Source organism: Pristis pectinata, chromosome 15, assembly GCF_009764475.1.
Source record: "Pristis pectinata isolate sPriPec2 chromosome 15, sPriPec2.1.pri, whole genome shotgun sequence".
Lineage (NCBI taxonomy): Eukaryota > Metazoa > Chordata > Chondrichthyes > Rhinopristiformes > Pristidae > Pristis > Pristis pectinata.
In genome coordinates this window covers 12,770,484-12,792,890 of record NC_067419.1, presented here as the reverse complement: position 1 = coordinate 12,792,890, position 22,407 = coordinate 12,770,484, and the positions used below count along the sequence as shown (strand labels likewise).

The window sequence follows — 22,407 nt, the reverse complement described above, 5'->3', positions numbered from 1 at the left end:
AATGAAGATCATTTAAACAGCCTTAATTAAAACAAATAAAAATTTTATTTACTTTCCTCCTGACAAATGATTTCTTCGATTCATTTCAAAGTTAGCCAGGTTAACCAAAGGCTGGTCTGTGGGAGATTTGCCAGCAGAGTTGTCACTGCCTTGTTGCATGACGAGCCCATTGGCGCAGCACAGATAGTTCAGACTGAACAGCATAAATGGCAGCGATGCTTCACTCCTGATGAGCTCAACGCCTTTTACGCACACTTTGAAAGGGAGAATAACACTACACCTGTGCGAATCCCCACAGCATCTGGCAACCCTGTGATCTCTGTCTAGGAGGCCGACGTCAGAACATCCTTGAAGAGGCTAAATCCTCGCAAGGCATCAAACCCTGATGGTGTACCTGGCTGGGTACTGAAAACCTGTGCCAACCAACTGGCTGGAGCGTTCGAGGACAGCTTCAACCTCTCACTGCTGTAGTTGGAGGTTCCCACCTGCTTCAAAAGGGCATCAATCATACGAGTGCCCAAGAGGAGCAGGGTGAGCTGCCTCGATGACTATCGCCCAGTAGCACTCACATCCACTGTGATGAATTTCTTTGAGGGGTTGGTCATAGCTAGAATTAACTCCTGCCTGAGCAAGGACCTGGACCCGCTTTAATTTGCCTACTGCCACAACAGGTCTACAGTGGATGCCATCCACACTGGCTCTCCACTCAGCTTTGAAGCACCTAGACAACAGCAAAACATACGTCAGGCTGCTGTTTATCAATTACAGCTCGGCATTCAACACCATCATCTCTTCAGTATTAATCAACAAGCTTCAAAACCTGGGCCTCTGTACCTCCCTTTGCAATTAGATCTTCAACTTCCTTATCAGGAGACGACAGTCAGTGTGGATCGCTCGTAACATTTCCTCCTCACTGACAATCGACACAGGCACATCTCAAGGATGTGTGCTTCACCCACTGCTCTACTCTCTACACTCATGACTGTGTGACTAGGCACAGGTCCAACGCCATCTATAAATTCGTTGATGACACCACTGTTGTTGGCAGAATCGCAGATGGCAACAAGGAGGCGTACGAGAGTGAGATTTGCTGGTTGAGTGGTGTCGCAACAACAACCTTGCACTCGACATCAGCAAAACCAAGGAACTGATTGTGGACTTCAGGAAGGGGAAGCCGGGAGAACACACACCAGTGCTCATTGAGGGGTCAGCGGTGGAAAGTTCCTGGGTGTCACCATCTCCGAGGATCTATTCTGGGCCCAACACACTGATGCAGTCATGAGGAAGGCACACCAGCTGCTCTACTTCATTAGGAGTTTAAGGAGATTTGGTATGTCACCAAAGACTCTTGCAAATTTCTACAGATGTATGGTGGAGAGCATTCTGACTGGTTTTATTCACCGCCTGGTATGGCGGCTCCAATGCACAGGATCGAAAGAGGCTGCAGAGGGTTGTAGACTCAGCCAGCTCCATCACGGGCAGAACCTTCCCCGTCATCGAGGATTTCTTCAAGAGGCGTTGCCTCGAGAAGGTGGCATCCATCATTAAGGACCATCACCATCTGAGACATGCCCTCTTCACGTTACTGCCATCGGGGAGGAGGTACAGGAGCCTGAAGACTAACACCCAACATCTTAGGATCAGCTTCTTCCCCTCTGCCATCAGATTTCTGAATGGTCTATAACCCAACCTCGTTATTCCTCTTTTGCACTATATATTTATTTTTGTAATTTATAGTAATTTTTATGTCTTGCACTGTACTGCTGCCACAACACAAATTTCACGACATATGTAAGTGATAATAAACCTGATTCTGATTCATGCTAGCGCTCTGCTGAGTGGAAGACTACACCATTGCTTCTGCTTGGTAGATCCACAGGGATCTTGGTGGAAGATTTGCTCCCACTAGTTTCAGACCTCCCAGTATCAGTGAGAGAAACTTTCTGTTTCCGCAGAAGTGGACGTTGGTCAGATCAGAGATGGTGAAGGAATCTAGGGAGATGGATGGTGGTGAGATAGAGCAGGGAATGAGGTGCTGCTTTTCTGGATGGTGTCATCAAGCAGAAAAAAGGAAGGGGCCAAGGGCAGGTCCTGAGGGAACACCAAAGGTAATGGTGAAGAGAGTGACATGGTTCTCCAGTTGCAAATGAATGAATAAATAAATAAATAATGGGACCAGATGAAGACAGTCTGGACAATGGAACAGGGCACCGAGGAGGAATGATGTGGCCAATGATGTTGAATACTGCTCACAGGTTAAAAAAAAAAGATGAAGAGGGATAGTCTACCACAGTCACACAGGATGCATTCTGTCACATTAATAAGGGCCATTCAGTGACAAGGTTCGGGCATGGAGTTATAGCAAAGACCAGGCTGGATTTGGGAGTATGTTCAAGGACTTTTGAAAATAAAGGAAGGTTGGATTTAAGTCCAGGACAAAGATTGTCTCTGATCACAAGATTTGAAGGGGAAGAGAGCACTCCCAAGAGAAGGAAGCTATTAATAATACGGGTTAACGTGGGCACCAGGAAGGGAAGTTAGGCAGATCATGTGGTATTAATTTAAGTGCCAAAGAACTCTGTGAGCTCTGATGTTGAGAGTTTCCACAACTGTTCCTTTAAGATATCTTCCTTTCTCCTTAAATGTGGTCTTCTCTTTACCGCAGTCAGTGGGGCTCTCAACCATGGCTTCCCTTTATTCTTCACTTCTGCTCTCATTCCCTCTCCTTCCAGCCAGAACACGGACAGGATACCTTGACCTCACCAGCCTCCACATTCGATGGATCATTCTGTGAAATTTCTGCCACCTCCAGAGGGATTCCATCAGCAGACAGACTCTAAGGAAGCCAGCTGGTGCCATCCCCGTTCTTAAAGGAATGTTCTCTCCACGACTCCCTGGCCCCCTCGTTCATCTCCATCAACCACTCTCTTTCCCACGCATTATGGGAGATGCAACACCTGCCCTTTCACCTCTTCCCTTCCCACCAGCCAGGGACCCTAACAGTCCGTCCAGGTGAATTGTTGATTCACTTGGCCTTCTTCTAACTTAGTGTATGGCATTCAGTGCTCACAATGTGGTCGCCTCTACATTGCAGACACCAAGTGCACGAGTGACCCTGAGATTCCACCCTCTCCTGAGTTTTCAGGTCTCCTGTCACTTTAATACTCCACCCCAATTCCAATCTGACCTCTCTGTCTTTGGCCTCCTACACTGCTCCAGTGATGCCCAGCATAAGCTCACAGAAGAGCACATCATCTTCTGACTGGGTGCATTGAAGCTCTCAGGACATACTACTGAATTTAACAATGTTGGGTAATTTTTCTCCTCTCCACAAATGTCACTGTACCATTCTGTTTCAATTTGCTTCATCTTCTTTACTGCCTCCAAATGGTGGTTTTTAAAGTAATTGTTACCTGGTCAACTTTCAGCCATCCAAGACTTTCCCTCTGTCTCTCTACCTCTCCCCCTCTGCAAATTAAAACACATTTGTTTTCTCACTCTGATGAAGGGGGTCCTTCACCCGAACTTTGACTCTGTTTATCTCCCCGCTGATGCTGCCCAATCTGCTGATTGCTGTAGCGTGTACTGTCTTTGTTTCAGATTTCCATCATCTGCCGTTTATTTCTCCACCTCTATGAGCTCCCTACACCTACTACATCGGAGTGGTAAAGCTTACCTTTGGCTATTGCTGATGGTTCCCATGAATCTTCCCGAGTCAGGGATTGAAGAGCACTCACTGGTTGAGGGTCAGAACATTGCCTGCAGCTGAAGGAGGAAAGTAAAATCACCTCTTAGGAAGCAAACTGGAAACCAAAAAGCTTTTATCTTCAAAACACACAATAATCCATTTGTTATTTAAGAATTGTTAATAACTTTTGAAGCAATTTGTATTTGTTTTCTTTTAGAGCTCAAGGATGTAATTGAATTCTCCATGACAACGATATCTAAATTACATTTAAATATAACTAGAAATTTCCAGAAACCTTATTAACTTTGCTAAGTCAATATGGGTTGATCAGACTGCGTGAAATTGGCTTATAGGTGCAAAGCTTGAAAAACACTCCCTTTGTAATTTGAATGTCTCAGATAGTAATGGTCAAAAAATGTGGTGTGTCATAATACAATAATATGACAGTACATCACGCAATAGTTTTTGTTTGTTTTTCCAATATTCATTGGGCCATCTACCTTAATCCTACCAAGTGCACATCTGACTCCCCAAGCAATATTCAGCGGGTATCTGGATCAACATAGCTATCATGTCCTACAATGACTTGTTTAATCTGTTATTGCGATCTGCTGCTGTGTAGCGATCATGATCTACACGGTGAGTTACGGGAAGTGAGAAAAGATTGCAAGAGGTAATATGAAACAAAAGCACCTTTTCACTGTTGGTGTCTTTCACCTCAAAGAATACATGATTTCTGTCTCTCACAAGTGCCAAAGGGTTAAGTATTATAACTTATTGGCCATACAAGAACACTAAAGGAGAATGTCCTTGATGAAAATAAATTAGCATACTATTCCCTTAAGATTAGTTCTCATATCCTGAAAGAGGCAACAAAGTAATTTGATAAATGAGGAAGGAACAGCCATTTAATGTGGGCGAGGTTAGCTGTGCTTCAGCAAGAATTACCCATAATGCCATTTTCCATCTTGTATCAGGAAAGGAATGGAAAGATCATTCAGTATCAAGCGGTCAGTTCTGGATGTGGTAGGAATGACACTCCCAAACTGCTCAGAGAAGCGGTACAGCTCATTCAGAGATACACCTTGAAAAAAAGATAAAACAGGAATCTTAGCAATGTAAGTAGTTCTGAACTCAACTCAAAATGCTCATTCGCCACAACTCAACCTCATGTTTATAGTCCATCCATGGGGGCAAGTTAATCTACATAATCACTGCAGACTGAATAATATTTCAGTTTTCCCTTGTGTTTAACTTCCTTCATTACACTGAAACAGCTGTTGTCAGTAAAACTAATTTTAACTGAAATATCTGACGCTATATGTGATCCCTCCAAATCAGCAGTGTGCTACAAGATATTGTCAATGATTGTTGCAAATCACAACAGCAGAGAGGGAGAGTGTAACAGACCCCTCCATGGGCAGATGTAAACTGCTGCTGACTATCAATTCAGTTACCAACATGGAAAAGTACAGAAATGATACAAATCTTTCTTGCCAAGAACTAGCAAAGTTGACTAATATTTATTGTAAACTCATGTTTTTAAACAAATGTTGTAAACTCAGCATTTGTTTTTTTGGCTTCTAGTATGGTTTGAACCCCTCAAAAATTTGAACTAGAGAATTGCCTGGCTTTTATTAAAAACAATCTTCTTTGGTAACACGTTCTGCAGAGCTACTAACACTGGCTGTAAGTGTGGGGAAGGAGGCAGGTCACAAAGGACTTGATCCTGATGACAAGTTTAGATAATGAAGGCTGGTGTAAATGAAACCCATTTCTTCATCCACCAAGTGGGCCCAGTTGTATGATATTATGAATAATTGATGATGGAGTGCTTTTTATTAATTGGCCTCTTTTCCCTTCCCCTGTCTATAGCTCTACGGATATCAGCAAGTCTCCAGTATCTGACCCAAGTTTCGATTCTTGATACACAAACTGGAGAGTGAGTGTTAGAGGAATGGCTAACCGTCACTGAAGCCACTATGGATGAGGTAAATCCTATTTCAGAACAAAAGCACATTCCAGGAGCAGTTAATGGATTTTCAGTCATATGGAATATGGGCTGATTGCAATCCCCATAGCTGGGAGTACTGGGGCTAACTATGGGACTGAATTTACACATCCATAAAAGCTCACAGTGGGCAGTGCATGCATAGAGGATTGCAATAGGATTCTGGCATCAAAACAAATTCCATTTAATGGTTTACAATGTCCCTCTACACTTACATTACAATGGGTACTGTATACTATCATTAGCTTACTTTCCACCAGGATCGTGGAGCGTTCTGGAGTCCTTTGCAATCTGTTTGTCTTCACAAAGCGGACTATGATCTGACGTCGTCTTTGGCCTCCTTGCTCCCAGATAGTTGTTTCATACCACTCAGCATCGTGTGGCTGGGAACCAGTTGCAGCATCAGCACTACAAACATCTTGCAACAAAGCATCAATGTCATCATCATCTGGAATCTCCTGCCTGTGAAATGAATCCACAGGGAGCAGTCATCACGGATTCCTCAATAATCATGTTTAAAATGAAGCTTAAAACCATGACCCACAAATAAGAACAAGAAAAGCAAAATGTTTCCATTAAAAACTCTTCAGCAAGGAATTCCCACACATTTCCCTTGCCCCACTGGTTGATTCAAGTCACATTCGATTCTTTGAACAGGTGAGTTTAGAAATCCCTGATGAACTCCACACTTTACTGCCTAGATTTCTCACCAATCTCAATTAGCATACCATGTTAGGGAGAATCTTTAAATGGAAGGAAGGTAACTATGCCTGAAATATGACCCAGATCAACTTTAAAAAGATAATTTCTTCACAAGAAACAAGTCATAAGAATTGAAAAATTATTCCATCTTTGTATTTACGCACATAAAAAAAATCAACACTTGAAAACAACCTGAGTTACTCTCCCAAAGCGCTAAAATAAAGGATCAGCCGTAACGAGTCAAAAAGCAAATTACCACTGGCAGATTTCCTGGAGTACTGGATGCTACTCAAATTAATTCCGCAACCCACTCTTAACTCATTTTTTTCCCCCCAATGTTATACGTAATATAACGAATTTTTCAGTGAACTGGAATTTTAAAAGACTATGGGAAACAAGACCCGGCAAGTTTAAAGGGAACATGGAAACGGGCCCCAGTACGTTTAAAAGGAGCACAGGAAATAAAACCCATTGAGGTAAGTTCAAAAGAAGTGCAGGATAAAGGATCCCAGTGAGTTTAAAGGGAGTGCAGGATAAAGGGTCCCAATGAGTTTAAAGGAAGTAAGGGAATAGAGCCCCAGTGAATTTAAAAGTAGGGTGGGAATGGGGTACCAGTTATTTTATAAGAAGTGTTGAAAACAAGGCCCCAGAGAGTTTATAAGGAATGTGGATACTGGGTTCCAGCAAGTTCATAAGGAATGTGGGAATGGCGACAAGGTGAGTTTATAAGGAAAGTGGAAACAGGGCCCCAGTGAATTATAAGAAGCTTTGGAATTGGGCCCTGGTGATCCAATAATTGGGATTTCCAAATAATGGGTGTGGTGTAAAAGGTCATGGCTGTCATGTGACCGTGACAACATTGACCCCTCTGGCTGGGATGACACCATTGAGCACATGGCCGAAAGCGACACCACTGTCAATCAAGGTTTGGCTCCGCCCCACTAGGTAAACACCTTTGTCCTTGCTGGACCACTTGGATTGGTCTGTGCGAGCAACTTTGTCCTGGGCACACCTACTATTGGCCCGTTTAAGCACCTTTGTCCTTGCTGGACCACCCAGCCCCCCAGCAGCATAAAAGTGCTGCATGTTTGGTTTTCTCTCTCTCAGTCTCCGAGGATGTTGAGGTAAGGTGTGCACTACTTCAGGGCAGTTAGTTAAGGACCCCCGAGAGCAAAGAGCCAATATTTGTCCAGAATATCAGGGTGTTCAAACATTGTATTGTTTATTCCCTGACCATTTGTAACCAGTTATTTTGTGTGTGTGTGTGTGTGTGTGTGTGTGTATATATATACGTGCGCGCACCTCACCCCCTGTTGCGATTCCCTCCATGTTCGCGATCTCCTGCTTGAGAGTGTGCAAATGTGCATTTGTTCCTTTCCATTCTGTTCCTGGATCTGCCTTTGTAAATAAAAATTCTCCTTTTTGAAGTACAAAGACTGTGTGTCCAGATCTCTATCTTTAAGATCCAAAAGAACCTTTCCCACAACAATGGGATAGTGGATTATTGTCTTGTTGTAATTCTTTTTCCATGGATGGTATTTACTCTAATTCAATGGAGAAGCATTCACGATCACTCCTATAACAGATAGGCTGCAACTCTGGCTGCAATTCCCAATTCCTGCTCCACGGAGGGCTGTCACCCTGCCTCAGTGGATTGGCATTAACTCCATCTATCCTCCTCAGAGGTGTTTCCTTCAGATTTCCTCGCTCAGATAGACACACTCCAAATACTTTGAAAGGTATCCACTGGCAAGGCATTCCTCTAACTTGTCTGTTTGCACATTTAGTTTTATTTACTGGAAAATACAACAGTACCAATCACGTTCGACAGTAGTTCTGCACTTGCATCATCCAAACGCTACTGCCTTCTGTTTTGCAATAGGTGTTAATCTTGTCAACGATACTTAACGAGAACTGAAAGTTACTGTTGGGGCTGTGGAGAACTCCACATAACTTAGTGTTGAAAAATAATTGAGACCAATTACTGACACACCATTAACCAAGTATTTCCAAACATCACAGTAATAATTATTTGGACATAGCAGGTCAACAAGAGCAGCAATTACATAGGTAGTGGTTGTACAATGGAACACACACCATCTCCTCCAATACTGATCACGACAAGACCTCTTAAGATCTTCTTTGCTTCAATCAAGTTACCTCTCATTCTCCTGAATTCCAGCAGCTACAAGCTTGTTTCTAACTCACTTACATCCTTGCTGAAATAAGGAGACCAATACTGAACACAGAACTCCAGATGGGGCCTCACCCATGCCCTATGTAAGTGAAGTTTTTATGGTTCAGCTGGAGATTTTAGCCATTGCTTTCTTTATGTACTGACTTCAAAACAGACAGATATCACCATAATCATATCATCCCATTATATTTCGCTGTATGTGTGTAGCTGGAGACTCTTACTTACATTGTACGACACTTGGGACAATAGAGTTTCACTGACTGGTAGAGAGCTTTGGGTTCATAATTCACCAGCTTAGCTCTGATGCGGTATTTACAAGGAGCTGTTTGGTCCAAGACTTCTTTAAGTGAGGTTGCGCTGATGTGCTGATGAGCTGTGAGCACTGTAACACAGACATTTTGAGAGTGTAGATTGGACAAATACAATGATGAAATCAGACAATAAAACTACTGCAGGACAGCAAATTTTCCATGGCAGCACAGTGGCACAGCTAGCAGAACTGCTGCCTCTCAGCTCCAGAGATCAGGGTTCAATTCTCACCTCTGGTGCTGTGTGGAGTTTGTATTTTCTCCCTGCGACAATGAAAGCTTCTCCTGGATATCCCATTTCCTCCCATATACCAAAAGGCATGTGGGTTGGTAGGTTCATTCGCCACTGTAAAGTGCCTCTACTTTGTCGGTGAGTGATAGAGTCTGGGGAGTTTTATGGGAATGTGGGTAGAACAGATTACAAGGAAAATTAGTTGGGGAATGGGATTGATCAGTGAGCTAGTACATAGTCAATGGACTGAAGTAGCCTCCTTCTATGTTGTAAGGAAATGTGGAAATTCGACATGAACACTGATCAAGCAGAAACAGTGAGAACATTAAGGGCCTTGAAGGGATAAGAAATCTTTGTGATCCTTGTCAAAGTATTTCTGCATCTCCCCCTATCAGTTTGAAAGACTGAATGAGCTGGTGTATCCCAGGGCTCAGTGAAGTGCTCCATCACCTATCAACCCCGTCCCCTCTTTGCCACCGCAATGAATGGTTGAATAGAGACCCTGCATCCTACCCCCTAAATATAAAGTCCAACGCTGAGAAAAAGTACCATCACAAGGTGGCAGAACTGAGGCTCAGAAAGGCTTTTGATTCACAGGGGAAGACAAGTTTCCAATCCAATTGATCTTATTGTGAGATTTCAATTTTTGAATGGTCCCATAACAATATATGTTCCACCTCCTTGTGGAAGTCTTGACTCAGAATGAAGAATGCTAGCTACTTTGCCACGATTGACACTGAGAACAAACGCCAGCATAGGTCAGGAGAAGAACTACATTTAGGATGTTAGGATTTCCACTGAAGGGGCTAAGATTTTATGCATGGTTCCTGTTAATACCAACCCGTTGCAGATTCCTGATGACATCGCTCCATGCAGTCTGGTGAGATTTCTTGAGCTGCTGAAAGCAACAAAGTTTGATTAATATACCAACTAACTAAACAACAAATGAATGGAAAACTGATTCAGAAAACATTTTCCCTGCTAAACAGAAAATTCACATCATCCCTTTGGGCACACTTGAGGCATTGCTCTGAGAGGCAGACAGGCGTTGGTCTTTAATCCTGTATTTCCTTTTCTGAGCCTAATCTGATACCAGAACTGAAAGGAGTGCTTGACAGTACAAGGTATCACGACACCAAAATAATGAGAAAGAGATGCATGGGGGAAATTATCTGTAAAAGGAATTTACCAGTTTTAAAGTGAACATCTGTAGAGAGTAAAGATTGTTAGAAAGAAAGATGTGCAACTTATATAAAAACTTTTAAACATAAAGATTGTCTAAAATGCCTTGCAGCAATTGAAATACTTTTGAATAGTTTTGCCAGTCATTAAAGATTAATTTCTGGAACACTGTTGTGAGTAGTTGGGTTCAAAAACAAATCATGGTGTTGGAAAGAAAGGTGACTTTGTTTAATTTCTTTGAACTCTATTATTCAGTGGTTAATCAAATACATGGGGTGGGACAAGCAGCCGTTTTGACTTGGTGGGGTGTTCAAGGCAAGAGATAAAGCCATCAGGAAACAGAGCTGGCAATGCCAGAATGGGGTGAGATTAGGGGAACTTTGGCCAAGCCCAAAGAGTTGTTCAGAGACGTACAGTTCACTCCCACATACTGAATCAATGAGAGCTTTTCTGTGAGATGCAGAGAAATATATGAAAAAGAATATGTTAAAATTCTATGAAGAAAAGGCAGGTGATCAAGACTAAGTAAATTTTTTTATATTCACCCAAGAGATGTGGGCTTCCCAGGCTGAGCCAGCATATAATTTCCCATCCCTACCTAACTGCCCTTGGGAAGGTGGTAGTGAGCTGCCTCTTGAACTGCTGCAGTCCATGAGGTGAGGGTATACGCATTATGCTGTTAGGGAGGGAGTTCCAGGATTCTGACCCGGGAATGGTGGCGTTACCATGCTTTTGCTGCCCTTGTACCTTTTACCTGGTAATGGATCGTGGGTTTGGAAGGTGCTGTCTGAGGAGCCGGTGAGTTACCGCAATGCGTCCCGTAGATGATACAAACTACTGCTACTCCGCATCGGTGGTGGAGTGAGTGAATGGTTATGGATGGGGTGTCTATCAAGTGGGCTGCTATGTCCTGTATGGTATCGAGCTTCTTGAGTGTTGTTGAAGCTGCACTCTTCCAAGCAAGTGGAGAGTATTCCATTCCACTCCCGACTTGAGCCTTTGTAGATGCTGGATGGAGTCAGGAGGTGGGTTACTCACCGCAGGGTTCCTAGCCCCTGACCTGCTCTTGTAGCCACATTGTGTAAATGGCTACTCCAGTTCAGTTTCTCGCCAACAATAAACCCCAGTATATTAATAATGGGGGTTCAGTGATGGTAATACCACTGAACGTCAGGGGTTGATAGCTGGATTTTCTCATTACCTGGCACTTTTGTGGCATGAACGTTACTTGCCACCTACAGCTTATTAAATGCAAACTGTGCAACAGGGGGAGTGGCTCATTTCCGTGCTGGAAAATATTCTGATTGACTTTCAAACAATCATTTAATCGCTGGGCCATTCGAGAGGCATCCATTAGCATCCAAATTTATGAAGGCTATCTGGCAAGGAGACCCTGCACTATTCTGAAGTACAAACCTAATTTAGCTTCACAAATACACGTGATCTCTCCACCTGGAATGATGAACCACTGATTCAAAATATTTTCTTTGAAAATCATTTTGCTGGCATCATCTTCAATGCAGACTCAGAGGGCTTCTGTCCCTTGTTATAGATCAACCCCATTTCACCTGATCAGATACCCCTGCTTATCCTAACTTCCTACCCACCATCTCCATCAATGAACGGATCGTGGCTGCAGCATTTTATTGCCCACATTGCCAGTAATGAGTGAGCTGTCAGTGCACACATCCTCAGGGGCCTCTGGAGTTTGATATCAAAATTGCAAGGTTTCTATGAAATCCAACAAGTAGTAATAACACATGGATAGAAAGCCCTGGGTACACAATTAGACAAGTAAAAGAGGACCAAACAGATGGCTGAATGGATCTTCTATTGAGGTCATTTTGTGACTAGTGAGCCCAGGGGGCAGGATGAAGGCTATTTCACAAACACACCCTGGTACCTCTTAACCAGATGCCCATTAAATGTGGCTGTAAAGCTGCTGCACAGAATCATCCTCTGACTTTCACATGGCAATGAGTTTGACTGTTCTCTGAAACTTAACTCTTGGAATATCGGTGTTGATAGCCCAATGGGCAGCATCCTTCTGCCTCCCCGACAACGCCCTGTTCTCTCAGCCTGGTTGCTCTTGCAATCTGTGCACTGTGCATTTATCGCAGTTCTGCTAATGAAACACCCTCGGCATGCTATGTCCGAGACTCTGTCTGGGACCTCCATCCAACTTGTACCATCAAACTGATTCTCTGGTTACATCAACTTCGTTTCATAAGACTCTGAGCAGCCTCGTGCGTACAACCAGGTACATGGCATCACGTTCCACATAATGCAAGACAGAACGTGTTCCCCCCCCATCACTCCATCACCCTTCCCCCACCGAAGTGGGCAACACATTATTTTCTTACATTTTAGGAAGATACTTGGGGGTGGGGACCTCCCACACTTAGTAGGAAGGAGACAGCAACACAGCGATTGTGACAAACCTTTACCAGCACTGCGCATTGTAAAGAACTTCACTGTCTTCTGCTGCTCCGGAAAATTTCCTGGAGTCAACAATGGAAGAAAGATAAAGCAAGAAAAAATTGGAATCAAAACACAGAAGTGAGGAGTTGAGCAGTGAGGCCACTCTTGGGACATTAATGGCAATACTTCGGGATGCTGAGTCCGCAAGACAAAATGCCAGCAGAGTTCTAGGTTTTACCTCAAGCATATGTAAAAGAAGCATCGACGTTATGAGATTGTTATTGGAGTATGGTGTTCAGAAACGGGATTCATACTTTCAGAAGGATATCGAGGCTCGAGAAAGTCCACCTTGGTCCAACGGGGATGACTCGTTTGAGGAAATGCAGTTAGGAAATGTTTGAAAAACTGTGACCTTTTTTGTTTGGACAATTCTGATCATGGGCAAAATAACAGAGTGACTGGAAAGAGACTGCTCCTGTAATTTTTGTGCAAAATTAAACATGATTCACAGCACGAGGTAGGTCAAACTTTTTTTTGGTGAAGTTTGAAGCTGTGGACTTCACTTCCATGATGCAGAAACTGAAGACCACATAGCAGAGGCAGATGAAGGAGAGATGGGAACAAAATGGGAAGGTGTACTTAGAATTATTTGCTCATGTGAATGTTAAATTCCAACACTAACCTGTGGATTGGCCTGCTTCCATGTTAAGCCCACATATTACCCTAAATATCCTCAGCCCAATCAACCTTCAAATATTAAATGCATTCCATCCATGGTTTCTGACTGGACTCCACTCTTGAGCACTGCAGTGTTAGACATGAAGTCAGGGATATCAGAGCCACTGATGATCTATCATTCCTGACTCTAAATCAGAGAACGTGGAGACCTTACCACAAAACTTGTTTTGCTTCTCTGGTTTATCAATATCCTGGGCCTTTGACAATACAAGCCTGCAAAGTGTGAAGAGGCACACAACAGGACCAATGGCTTACCTGAAGGTCCACTTGAGCTGTTCAATATTTCCATCAGCGCAAGATCTTCCATGCTATCCTGATTTGAAGGAAGTGCTGATTCTAAAGATCTGAAAGAAAATAAATAACCCCAAACATATTCCATCAACGCAGAAATATGACAAGAAAGGAAGTTAGGCAAATTCAGACAATGATTATCTTAATGCAAATTGCTGACAATCACCAGGATTCTGGAAGTCCAACAATGAATAAAACATTGAACAGAGACGAGGGAGAGATGTTGATGAGAGAGAGCTGGATGATATCAGCAGACGTGTGGAAACTGATAGCATGCTATTGGATGATGTCAGCTTGAGGCAGCACAGAGATGGCGAATTGGAAGGGGTGGTGATGGGGAGGAGGGATGGATCGTTGGAGACACCAAAGAAGCCACTGTTGGTGATTCTCTGTCTAGAACTGGAATGAGGGACACCATTGGCCAGGGGCTCAGAGGTTAGTGAGGCAAACCATGCCAAAGGGAAGTCGAAGGCAAGTCACAATCATGTGGGAGGTTACCTCAGTCTTTGATGGGAACTATTTTGGTACGTCAGCCAGAGAAATGAGTGGAATTCTGGGAAAGATAGGCACTGCTTTGAAGCATTGCATGAAGAACGTGGAGGCTTTGGAAAGGGTGCAGAAGCGGTTTATCAGGATGCTGCCTGGATTAGAGGGTATGAGCTATAAGGAGAGGCTGGACAAACTTGGGTTGTTTTCTCTGGAGCATCGGAGGCTGATAAAAGTTTATAAAATTATGAGCAGCATCGATAGGATAGACATTCAGAATCTTTTTCCTTGGGTAGAAATGTCAAGTACGAGAGGACATACATGTAAGGTGAGAGGGGGAGGTTTCAAGGAAATACGCGGGGCAAGTTTTCTTTTACACAGAGAGTGGTGGGTGCTTGGAATGGGCTACAATGGGTAGTGGTGAAAGCAAACATGACATTGGCATTTAAAAGGCTGTTAGACACACGAATATGCAGAGAATGGAGGGATATGGACCACATGCAGGCAGAAGAGATTTAGTTTATGTTCGATGCAGACATGGGGGGGGGGGGGGGGGGGGGGGGGCGAAGGGCCTGTTCCTGTGCTGTACTGTTCTAGGTTCTATTCTTTGCTACCAAGTTCAATAACTTTGAAGTGGGAAATGAGCTTAGAGATGGGCTGGTGGATGACAAAGATAGAACAGTCAAGGGCTGATGATAGAAGAATTGAAAGGAAAATGAGTCAGTTTTTAGGGAAGAGAATTATTAAATTATCAACTAGCACGGGGGGACAGGAGGTGACATTTATTGGGAACAGGATCAAGGGAGCAAGTGGTTTACATGGATGGATCGGCTGGGAGTGGAGATAGGAGAGAAATTAGAAAAAGAAGCAAAATTCGGAACATGGGCAGGAGGAACCTCACAGGAAATTCAGGCTGGTGGGGGAGGGGGAGACGGGGGAGAGGGAGAGGCAGCTGATCACATCCTGATGGTCTCAGCGACAAAGCCAACCATGAGCTCCTTGCAGTTGCTGGTGGAGGTGAGGGTGGAGAGCAAAGGGGAAAAAGGACAAACTTGTCTCTCTGTAGCAGTTGTAAAGGGCTTTGGAAGTGAAGTTACTGTTGGGAAATGGCAGAGAGGGAAGACCAACATGAAAACAGTTCGCAATAGAAAATCAAATAGAAGAAGGTGGGCTTCTCTTTGCATTCCAGTCAGATCTGACTGTGCACGACAGAACCAGTTGTCAGCCAAATCTATTCAAATCAGTGTCCCTGGAGATAAGGTTCAGGTACCAGGCCAGTGATCAGAGGGTGAGGGTTTAATGGGGACCCCGGCCTCAAAGATGGAAGCAAGAGATCGTCTGGAATCAACAAGTGAAACTTCGTGGCGAATGTTGCGACAGACGGCTAGACGATTGACATCTTGACAGTCAGTGGATTGGGACGTTTCCACTTGAGGATGGAAGTATGGCTGGAAATGGAAAGGATAACATGACCATTGTTGCCAATTCAGTGATTGCTTGCGGTGTTTTTAGTTTACAGAACAATAACTTTGAGGAATGACCGTTGTCAGGAGAAAGTAGCTTGTTGATGCCACAGTATTAAATGCAATGGGTTCACCATTAACCTCAAAATCAGACGAATGTTGAACTGAAAGTAAAACTATTGTAGTAGAGGTTGCAGACAAGTTGATTGTCCTCACAGCTGAACCACATTTTCTTGTATTCTGATCACTCTAATGCCACAGTCTTTCCTATCTCTGCAGCCTTCACTAGCCCCTACAATCCATTGAGGTTGTGGCACACGCCCAGTCTTGGCCTCTTGTGTGTCGTTTCTCTGACTGTTTCCATTATAGATGGCTGTTCCTTAGAATGCCAAGCCCAGAACTGGAATTGTTTTTCCCTTGTACTACCTCAATGCACTGATGTGATGAAATGATCTGTATGGATGGCATGCAAAACAAAGTTTTTCACTGTACTTTGGTCCGTCACAATAACTTACCAATTCTCTCCCTAAACCTCCCCATCTCTCATTCTAAACACACTCCATAAAACCCCAATCTGTTGGTCATCTGACCTAACAATACCTTCTTATCTGATTCAATATTAAATATTGTTTTCTTTGAAATACCTTGAGAAGTTTTACTATATCATCAGCACGATGTATTGTACAATGGGTGCTTGATGGCAGGAGTGGACAGTGGACCAAGGGGCCTATTTTAGTGCTGTGTGACTCTGTGACTCTATGCAGTCATTGCTGTTTTGTTATATTGGATTACCACCCACGTTGGGATCGCTAACTCCAGACACGTGGGTTTTGGTCCAACCACATAGACGCCACAGCCAATAAAATGCAGCAGCACCTCCACTTCCTCAGGAGGCTAAAGAAATTTAATATGTCCCCTTTGACCCTCACCAATTTTTTTCAATGCACCACAGAAAGCATCCTATCCAGATGCATCACGGCTTGGTATGGCAACTGCTCTGCCTGGGACCACAAGAAACTGCAGAAAGTTATGGACACAGTTCAGCACATCACGGAAACCAATCTCCCCTCCACGGACTCTGTCTATAGCTCTCACTGCCTCGGTAAAGCAGCCAGCATAATCGAAGACCCCACCCACCCAGGACATTCTCTCTTCTCCCCCCTCCCATCGGGCAGAATATACAAAAGCCTGAAAGCATGTACCACCAGGCTCAAGGACAGTTTCTATCCCACTGTTATAAGACTATTGAATGGTCCCCTAGTACGTTAAGATGGGACTCTTGACCTCACAATCTAACTTGTTATGGCCTTGCATCTTATTGTCTGCCTGCACTGCACTTTCTCTGCAACTGTAACACTTTATTCTGCATTCTATTATTGTTTTCCTTTGTACGACCTCAATGCACTGTTGCAATGAATTGATCTGTATGGATGGCATGCAAAACAAAGTTTTTCACTGTACCTCAGTACATGTGACAATAATAAACCAATTTACCAACTAGTACAAGCAGGAGCAATCCAGGTAGCACTGCCAGCTTCTCAGAGGAAGACTAGTATTGGAAGGAGACACATAATGCACAGTACCACGTCCTCGCTGGCCAGAGGTGCCCTATGTAGGAGGTTTGTGTTCAAAGCGCAGAGTGCAATCCTGCTATTTTCCACACCCAGTGCAGCGTGACAGAAGAACTCAGGATAGATGCGGCAATAACTACAGGCATTATAAAGGATCACATTACAGGTAGGCTGGGAGAACTTCCTATCCCTTTCCTGCCTCCCGGCGGCCCATAGGAGGTTGTTAGTCATAAACTCAGAGGGCACCAACTTAAGGTGACTGGCTGAAGACCCAGAGAGAAGATGAGGTTTCTTTTAAATGCGGCAAGTTGTGATGATGCGGACGACATGAGGGAATCAGAGTCAGCGTTGACTTGCACAAAGGAACTGAAGAGATACTTGAAAGGGAAGATGAGGGGAACACAAATAGCAGAGCAACACCCAGAACACTGGAGGAACTCAGCAGGTCAGGCAGCGTCCATGGAGGGGAATGGATCGAAACGTCGACTGTCCATTTCCCTCCACAGATGCTGCCTGACCCGCAGAGTTCCTCCAGCGTTCAGTATGTCACTCCAGAATCCAGCGTTTGCCGTCTCTTGTGTCTCCACAGATGGCAGAGAGTGGTTTCCATCCACTGAACTCTGAGTTATGGGCCCGGCACACTTCTGCTGCAATACTCTGCTCCTTGAAAGGGAAAGAATTCGTTGGGCTGCAGACAAAGAGCTGGCGAGGGGAATGAACTGGACACCTCTCTCAAGGAACAGGACTGGGACCAATGGACCGACTGCTCTCCTCCCGCAGGATAAGGCTGGGTAACGAAGCATTCCAACCCACCGCGTTCACCCACGGGACAAAGGACACCGAGCCTTCACCTGAGGTCGCGCCTCCGCTCAGATGTTACTTACTGCTTCAGCTGCTGGACATCCCTGCAGTCTGTCGGTAGCACCATTATCCCTCTCCCATACGACGTGCCCCCGTGGAGGTGGAATTCCATTTCCGGCCCTCTGTCCAGACTCTCATTTTGCTTCTCGGTGCTGGCTGTCACCAACTTTGCATGGATGTTGTGGATTCTCAGGTAAGTTCCCAGCTGCAAGGGTTTGGGCAAAGAAACAACCATTATTCGTGCTGTTTTGCTCGGGTATCTGGCATTTGTCGTTTTGGGGGAAAAACTGAGCTTAGGCCCAAATCCCCACCAATCCTACATGGTAATAAACAGTTTATTGCTAAACTTACCGAACAGAAAATATACTATTTACATTCAATCGCAAGCCTCTCACAAGTAATTCTACTCATATTAAAGAAAGATGTTCATTCCTTGCTAATCCTTGAACAGACGAGCAAGAACAATTAATTTCCAATACCATTGCACAGTTCAAATGGCTGCATAAAATTTCATCGTGTGTGCTATTTTATGTCATTAATGAATGGTAATTCATTCATGGAGATTACTTTCTGGATATTCTCTGTAAACTCATTTCTCCAAGCACTTGGATATATCTGGGGGAGATCTTCAGTTACCACAACGTTACACCAGCAGCAAAGCAAGATCACTGGGGGAGTTTAAAGAGGAAGCAGGTCATTTTTTATGGGGAACTGGAGGAGTGGAGTAGATCAGCCATGGCCGTACTGAATGGTGGCGCAGGCTTGACAGACCGGGATGCCAACTCCTGCTCCTATGTCCTTGAAGGAACAATTCTGTCACTGACCAAATTGCTACTGTTTCATAATATCATCACAAGCTCTTGTTAATTCATAGCCCCTTCTGCACTTCCATGTGTTTTTGGACTGATTAGCGACCCAAATAGAAATCTTTTCTTTGTTGTTGAGGAAGAGGCTACAGAGGTGCAGAGCCTCACAGCTCCAGTGCCCCAGGTTCAATCCTGACCTCTGGCACTTGTCTGTGTGGAGTCCGCATGCTTTTCATAGAGTCATACAACACAGAAACAGGCCCTTCGGTCCAACTGGTCCATGCCAACTGTGTTGCCCAGCGAGCTAGTCCCATTTGGTCGCGTTTAGCCCACAGCCCTCTAAACCTCTCCTATCCATGTACCTATCGAGACGGCTTCTAAATGTTACTAATGTGCCCGCCTCAACCACTATTTCTGGCAGCTCATTCCAAATATGCACCACCCTTTGCGTGAAGAAGCTGCCCCGGTGTCCTTCTTAAATCTCTCGCCTCTGACCTTAAACCTATGCCCTCTTGTTTTTAGCACCCCACTCCCTGGGATAAAGACTACGTGCTTTCACCCTGTCTACACCCTTCATGATCTTATATACCTCCATCTTCCCCTGTGATTGTGCAGGTTTCCTCCGGGTGCTCCGGTTTCCTCCCACATCCCAAAGATGTGCGGGTTGCTAGGTTAATTGGCTGCCGTGAATTGCCCCCAGTGTGTGGGTGAGTGGCAGGATTTGGGGTAAACTAAAAGGAAAAGAAAAATGCGATGAGTGTAAGTGGGTGCTCGACAGTCGGCGCAGACTTGAGCCAAAGAGCCGTTTCCTTGCTGGATGACTCTCGCAGGATTTCACCAAAGTATTACATGAAAATTTTGGATCTGCCTTCAAAAAGGAAGGGGATGGTGTTGGTACACTGAGGAGGTAGGTGGGGATGTGGCCCACCAGAATACATAGAGAAGACATGCCGAAAGGACCAATGAATACTTGGAGGTCATCTAGTCCTGTGTCCACAACTCAGCACATCACGGAAACCAGACTCCCCTCCACGGACTCTGTCTACACTTCGCCCTGCCTCGGTGAAGCAGCCAGCATAATCAAAGACCCCACCCACCCCGGACATTCTCTCTTCTCCTCCCGCCCATCAGGCAGAAGATACGAAAGCCTGAAAGCATGTAACACCAGGCTCAAGGACAGCTTCTATCCCATAAGACTATTGAACAGTCCCCAAGTACGATAAAATGGACTCTTGACCTTACAATCTACCTCGTTATGACCTTGCGCCTTATTGTCTACCTGCACTGCACTTCCTCTGTAACTGTTACACTTTACTCTGCATTCTGTTATTGTTTTACCCTGTACTACCTCAATGCACTGTAGAATGAATTGATCTGTATGAACGGTATGCAAGACAAGTTTTTCACTGTACCTCGGTACATGTGACAATAGTAAACCAATCCCAATTCCAGTCCAAGAGTTGGATTACTTCCTGTGTTACTGAAAGCAGCAATGGTCAAAAAACCAGAGGAAATGGTCACAATCTTTCAATGCTCAGAGGACAGAGGGGTAGGGACACAGGACTCCTCATGGTGCAACACTACAGAAAAAGGGGGCAGGTATAAAATAAGAAGCTACAGGCCAGTACGTCCAACATTTATGGCAGGAAAACTATAGAATCCATTATCAGAGGAAAGGTAAATATTCATGTGGAACAGCGTAGAAATAAAACTGACCATTTATTTGGCACCATCCTTTCCAGAGCATCCTGAAGGACTTCATGGGAATGAAATATAATTACTGGGGACCACATTTCAAAGCTGCAGGAAGCAGAGCAACCATGTTTGCACAGCAAGCTCCCACAAATTGTACTGTAATGACGGCATTGGTAACCACTTTACTTCAGACATATTGATTGAGCAATAAATATTAGGCAGGGCCCCATGGATAAGACTCCTCTCCTTCCTCAAAACGGCTCCAAGGGACACATCACTTTACCTTCCAATGCAGTTTAATTGGAGCGGAGTGGAGTGAGCATGGATCTGTTAAAGGAAAATCTCGTGTGACTAAGGATTGAATTCTTTGATGAGGTAGTAGACGGATCAAAGCATACAATGGCTGCTGCATATATGGATTTTTGAAGGCATTCAACAAAATGCAACTGCGGAGGCTCGTTAAGAAAACCCGTGAATGAAACGATGGCACGACTAAGAAATTGGCTCAGTGGCAGCAAGCAAAGAGTGGAGGTGGCTGCATTAAATTCGGAAGCAGCCGTGGACAAAGTCTGTACTGTTTTTATAAATGACCAAGCCATGGGTGTAAGAAGCAGCATTGTCAGGGGCATACATACACAGGGTATAAATGCCATCAATATTAGCTTATTGCAGCAGCACAGTACATGACTAACACAAATTACATAAACTTAAATTAACATAAATTATGCACAATTTACACAACAAAATAAATAAAACATCATGACATCAGCACATTTTTGAGGGAAATATAGCCCGAGGTAGAATTAGGGTTTGTCAGGTCAGTTCAAGAACCTGATGACAGTGGGGAAGAAGCTGTAGTTGAACCTTGAGATGTGGCTCTTCAGGTAAAGTTTTCCGGTGATATCGCGAAGAAGGCGATGACAAGAGGCTGAAAGCTGGGTTGGGTGGGCAGAGAAGGAACAGAATCAGGGGTATGAGAGGCAGAAGCAGGGCAGGGTTGGTGAGAGGATCATCAGTGTGACAGGGATGGTGATGCGACAAATGTAGGTGTCTGAATGACCTAGTTGCTGTGGTGAATTAGGTCGAAGCATGGCAGATTAGATCAATGCAGAGAAGTGTGAGTAATGCACTATGGGAGGGATGACCCTGACAATATAAAAAGGCACAAACGTGTGGGCGAGCAGTAAGAACATTGGCTGATAGTTTTAGTCCTTAAAGGTGGCAGGGCAAGTTGTCAAGATCTGTGTTGGAATAAAATGTACGATAGAGCAATCGTACCACAACGGTGCAAATCACTTTCGTCCCAAGCTAGGGCACCGTGGGTAACTCTGAGCACTGAAAGATGTTGGGCGGGAGGGGGTTCAGTAAGGGTGCTGAGGTCAATCTTCCAGAGGTGTGGGAACTTCAGTTAATTCCAGAGGTTGGACTGTTATCCCCGGAACAGACCTTGAAGCCTTTCAAGATCACCAGGATTTTGAATGAGAAAGGAGAATTAACCAGAAATAAATTTATCGGCAAAGCATCGACGTGAGCCTCGTGATGAAAGGCTTTCACTGTACCTGGAAGATCCAATCCCATCAATGATTTTTAAAGAGAAGTAGAACAGTCCCCATGGGTGAGGAATTCACAGGGCGAAAAGCAGGCAGCTGGGACCAGAGAGAACTGAGAGTCAGAGACCTGGGCTCATTCTCAGGGCAGCCCCCATGACCCTCTCCATCCTCGACACAAGTAAAAGCCACCCTGGTCAGGTAACCC

General features: G+C 44.4%; 1 protein-coding gene across 3 annotated transcripts in view; it reads right to left on the bottom strand.

Annotated features, from left to right (window-relative positions):
* The window catches only part of pot1 (protection of telomeres 1 homolog), a 266,060-nt gene that overhangs the window by 16,027 nt on the left and 227,626 nt on the right, over positions 1–22,407 (bottom strand). For 2 of the 3 annotated variants that reach the window (XM_052030226.1, XM_052030224.1), the window contains exons 11-17: positions 18,175–18,356; positions 13,735–13,823; positions 9,980–10,036; positions 8,824–8,980; positions 5,950–6,161; positions 4,637–4,772; positions 3,677–3,765 (exon numbers count right to left, since the gene is read on the bottom strand). In XM_052030226.1, the coding sequence (XP_051886186.1) occupies positions 3,677–3,765; positions 4,637–4,772; positions 5,950–6,161; positions 8,824–8,980; positions 9,980–10,036; positions 13,735–13,823; positions 18,175–18,356 (922 nt within the window). The remainder of the gene's footprint in view (positions 1–3,676; positions 3,766–4,636; positions 4,773–5,949; positions 6,162–8,823; positions 8,981–9,979; positions 10,037–13,734; positions 13,824–18,174; positions 18,357–22,407) is intronic. The other variant, XM_052030227.1, reaches the window with a different exon arrangement.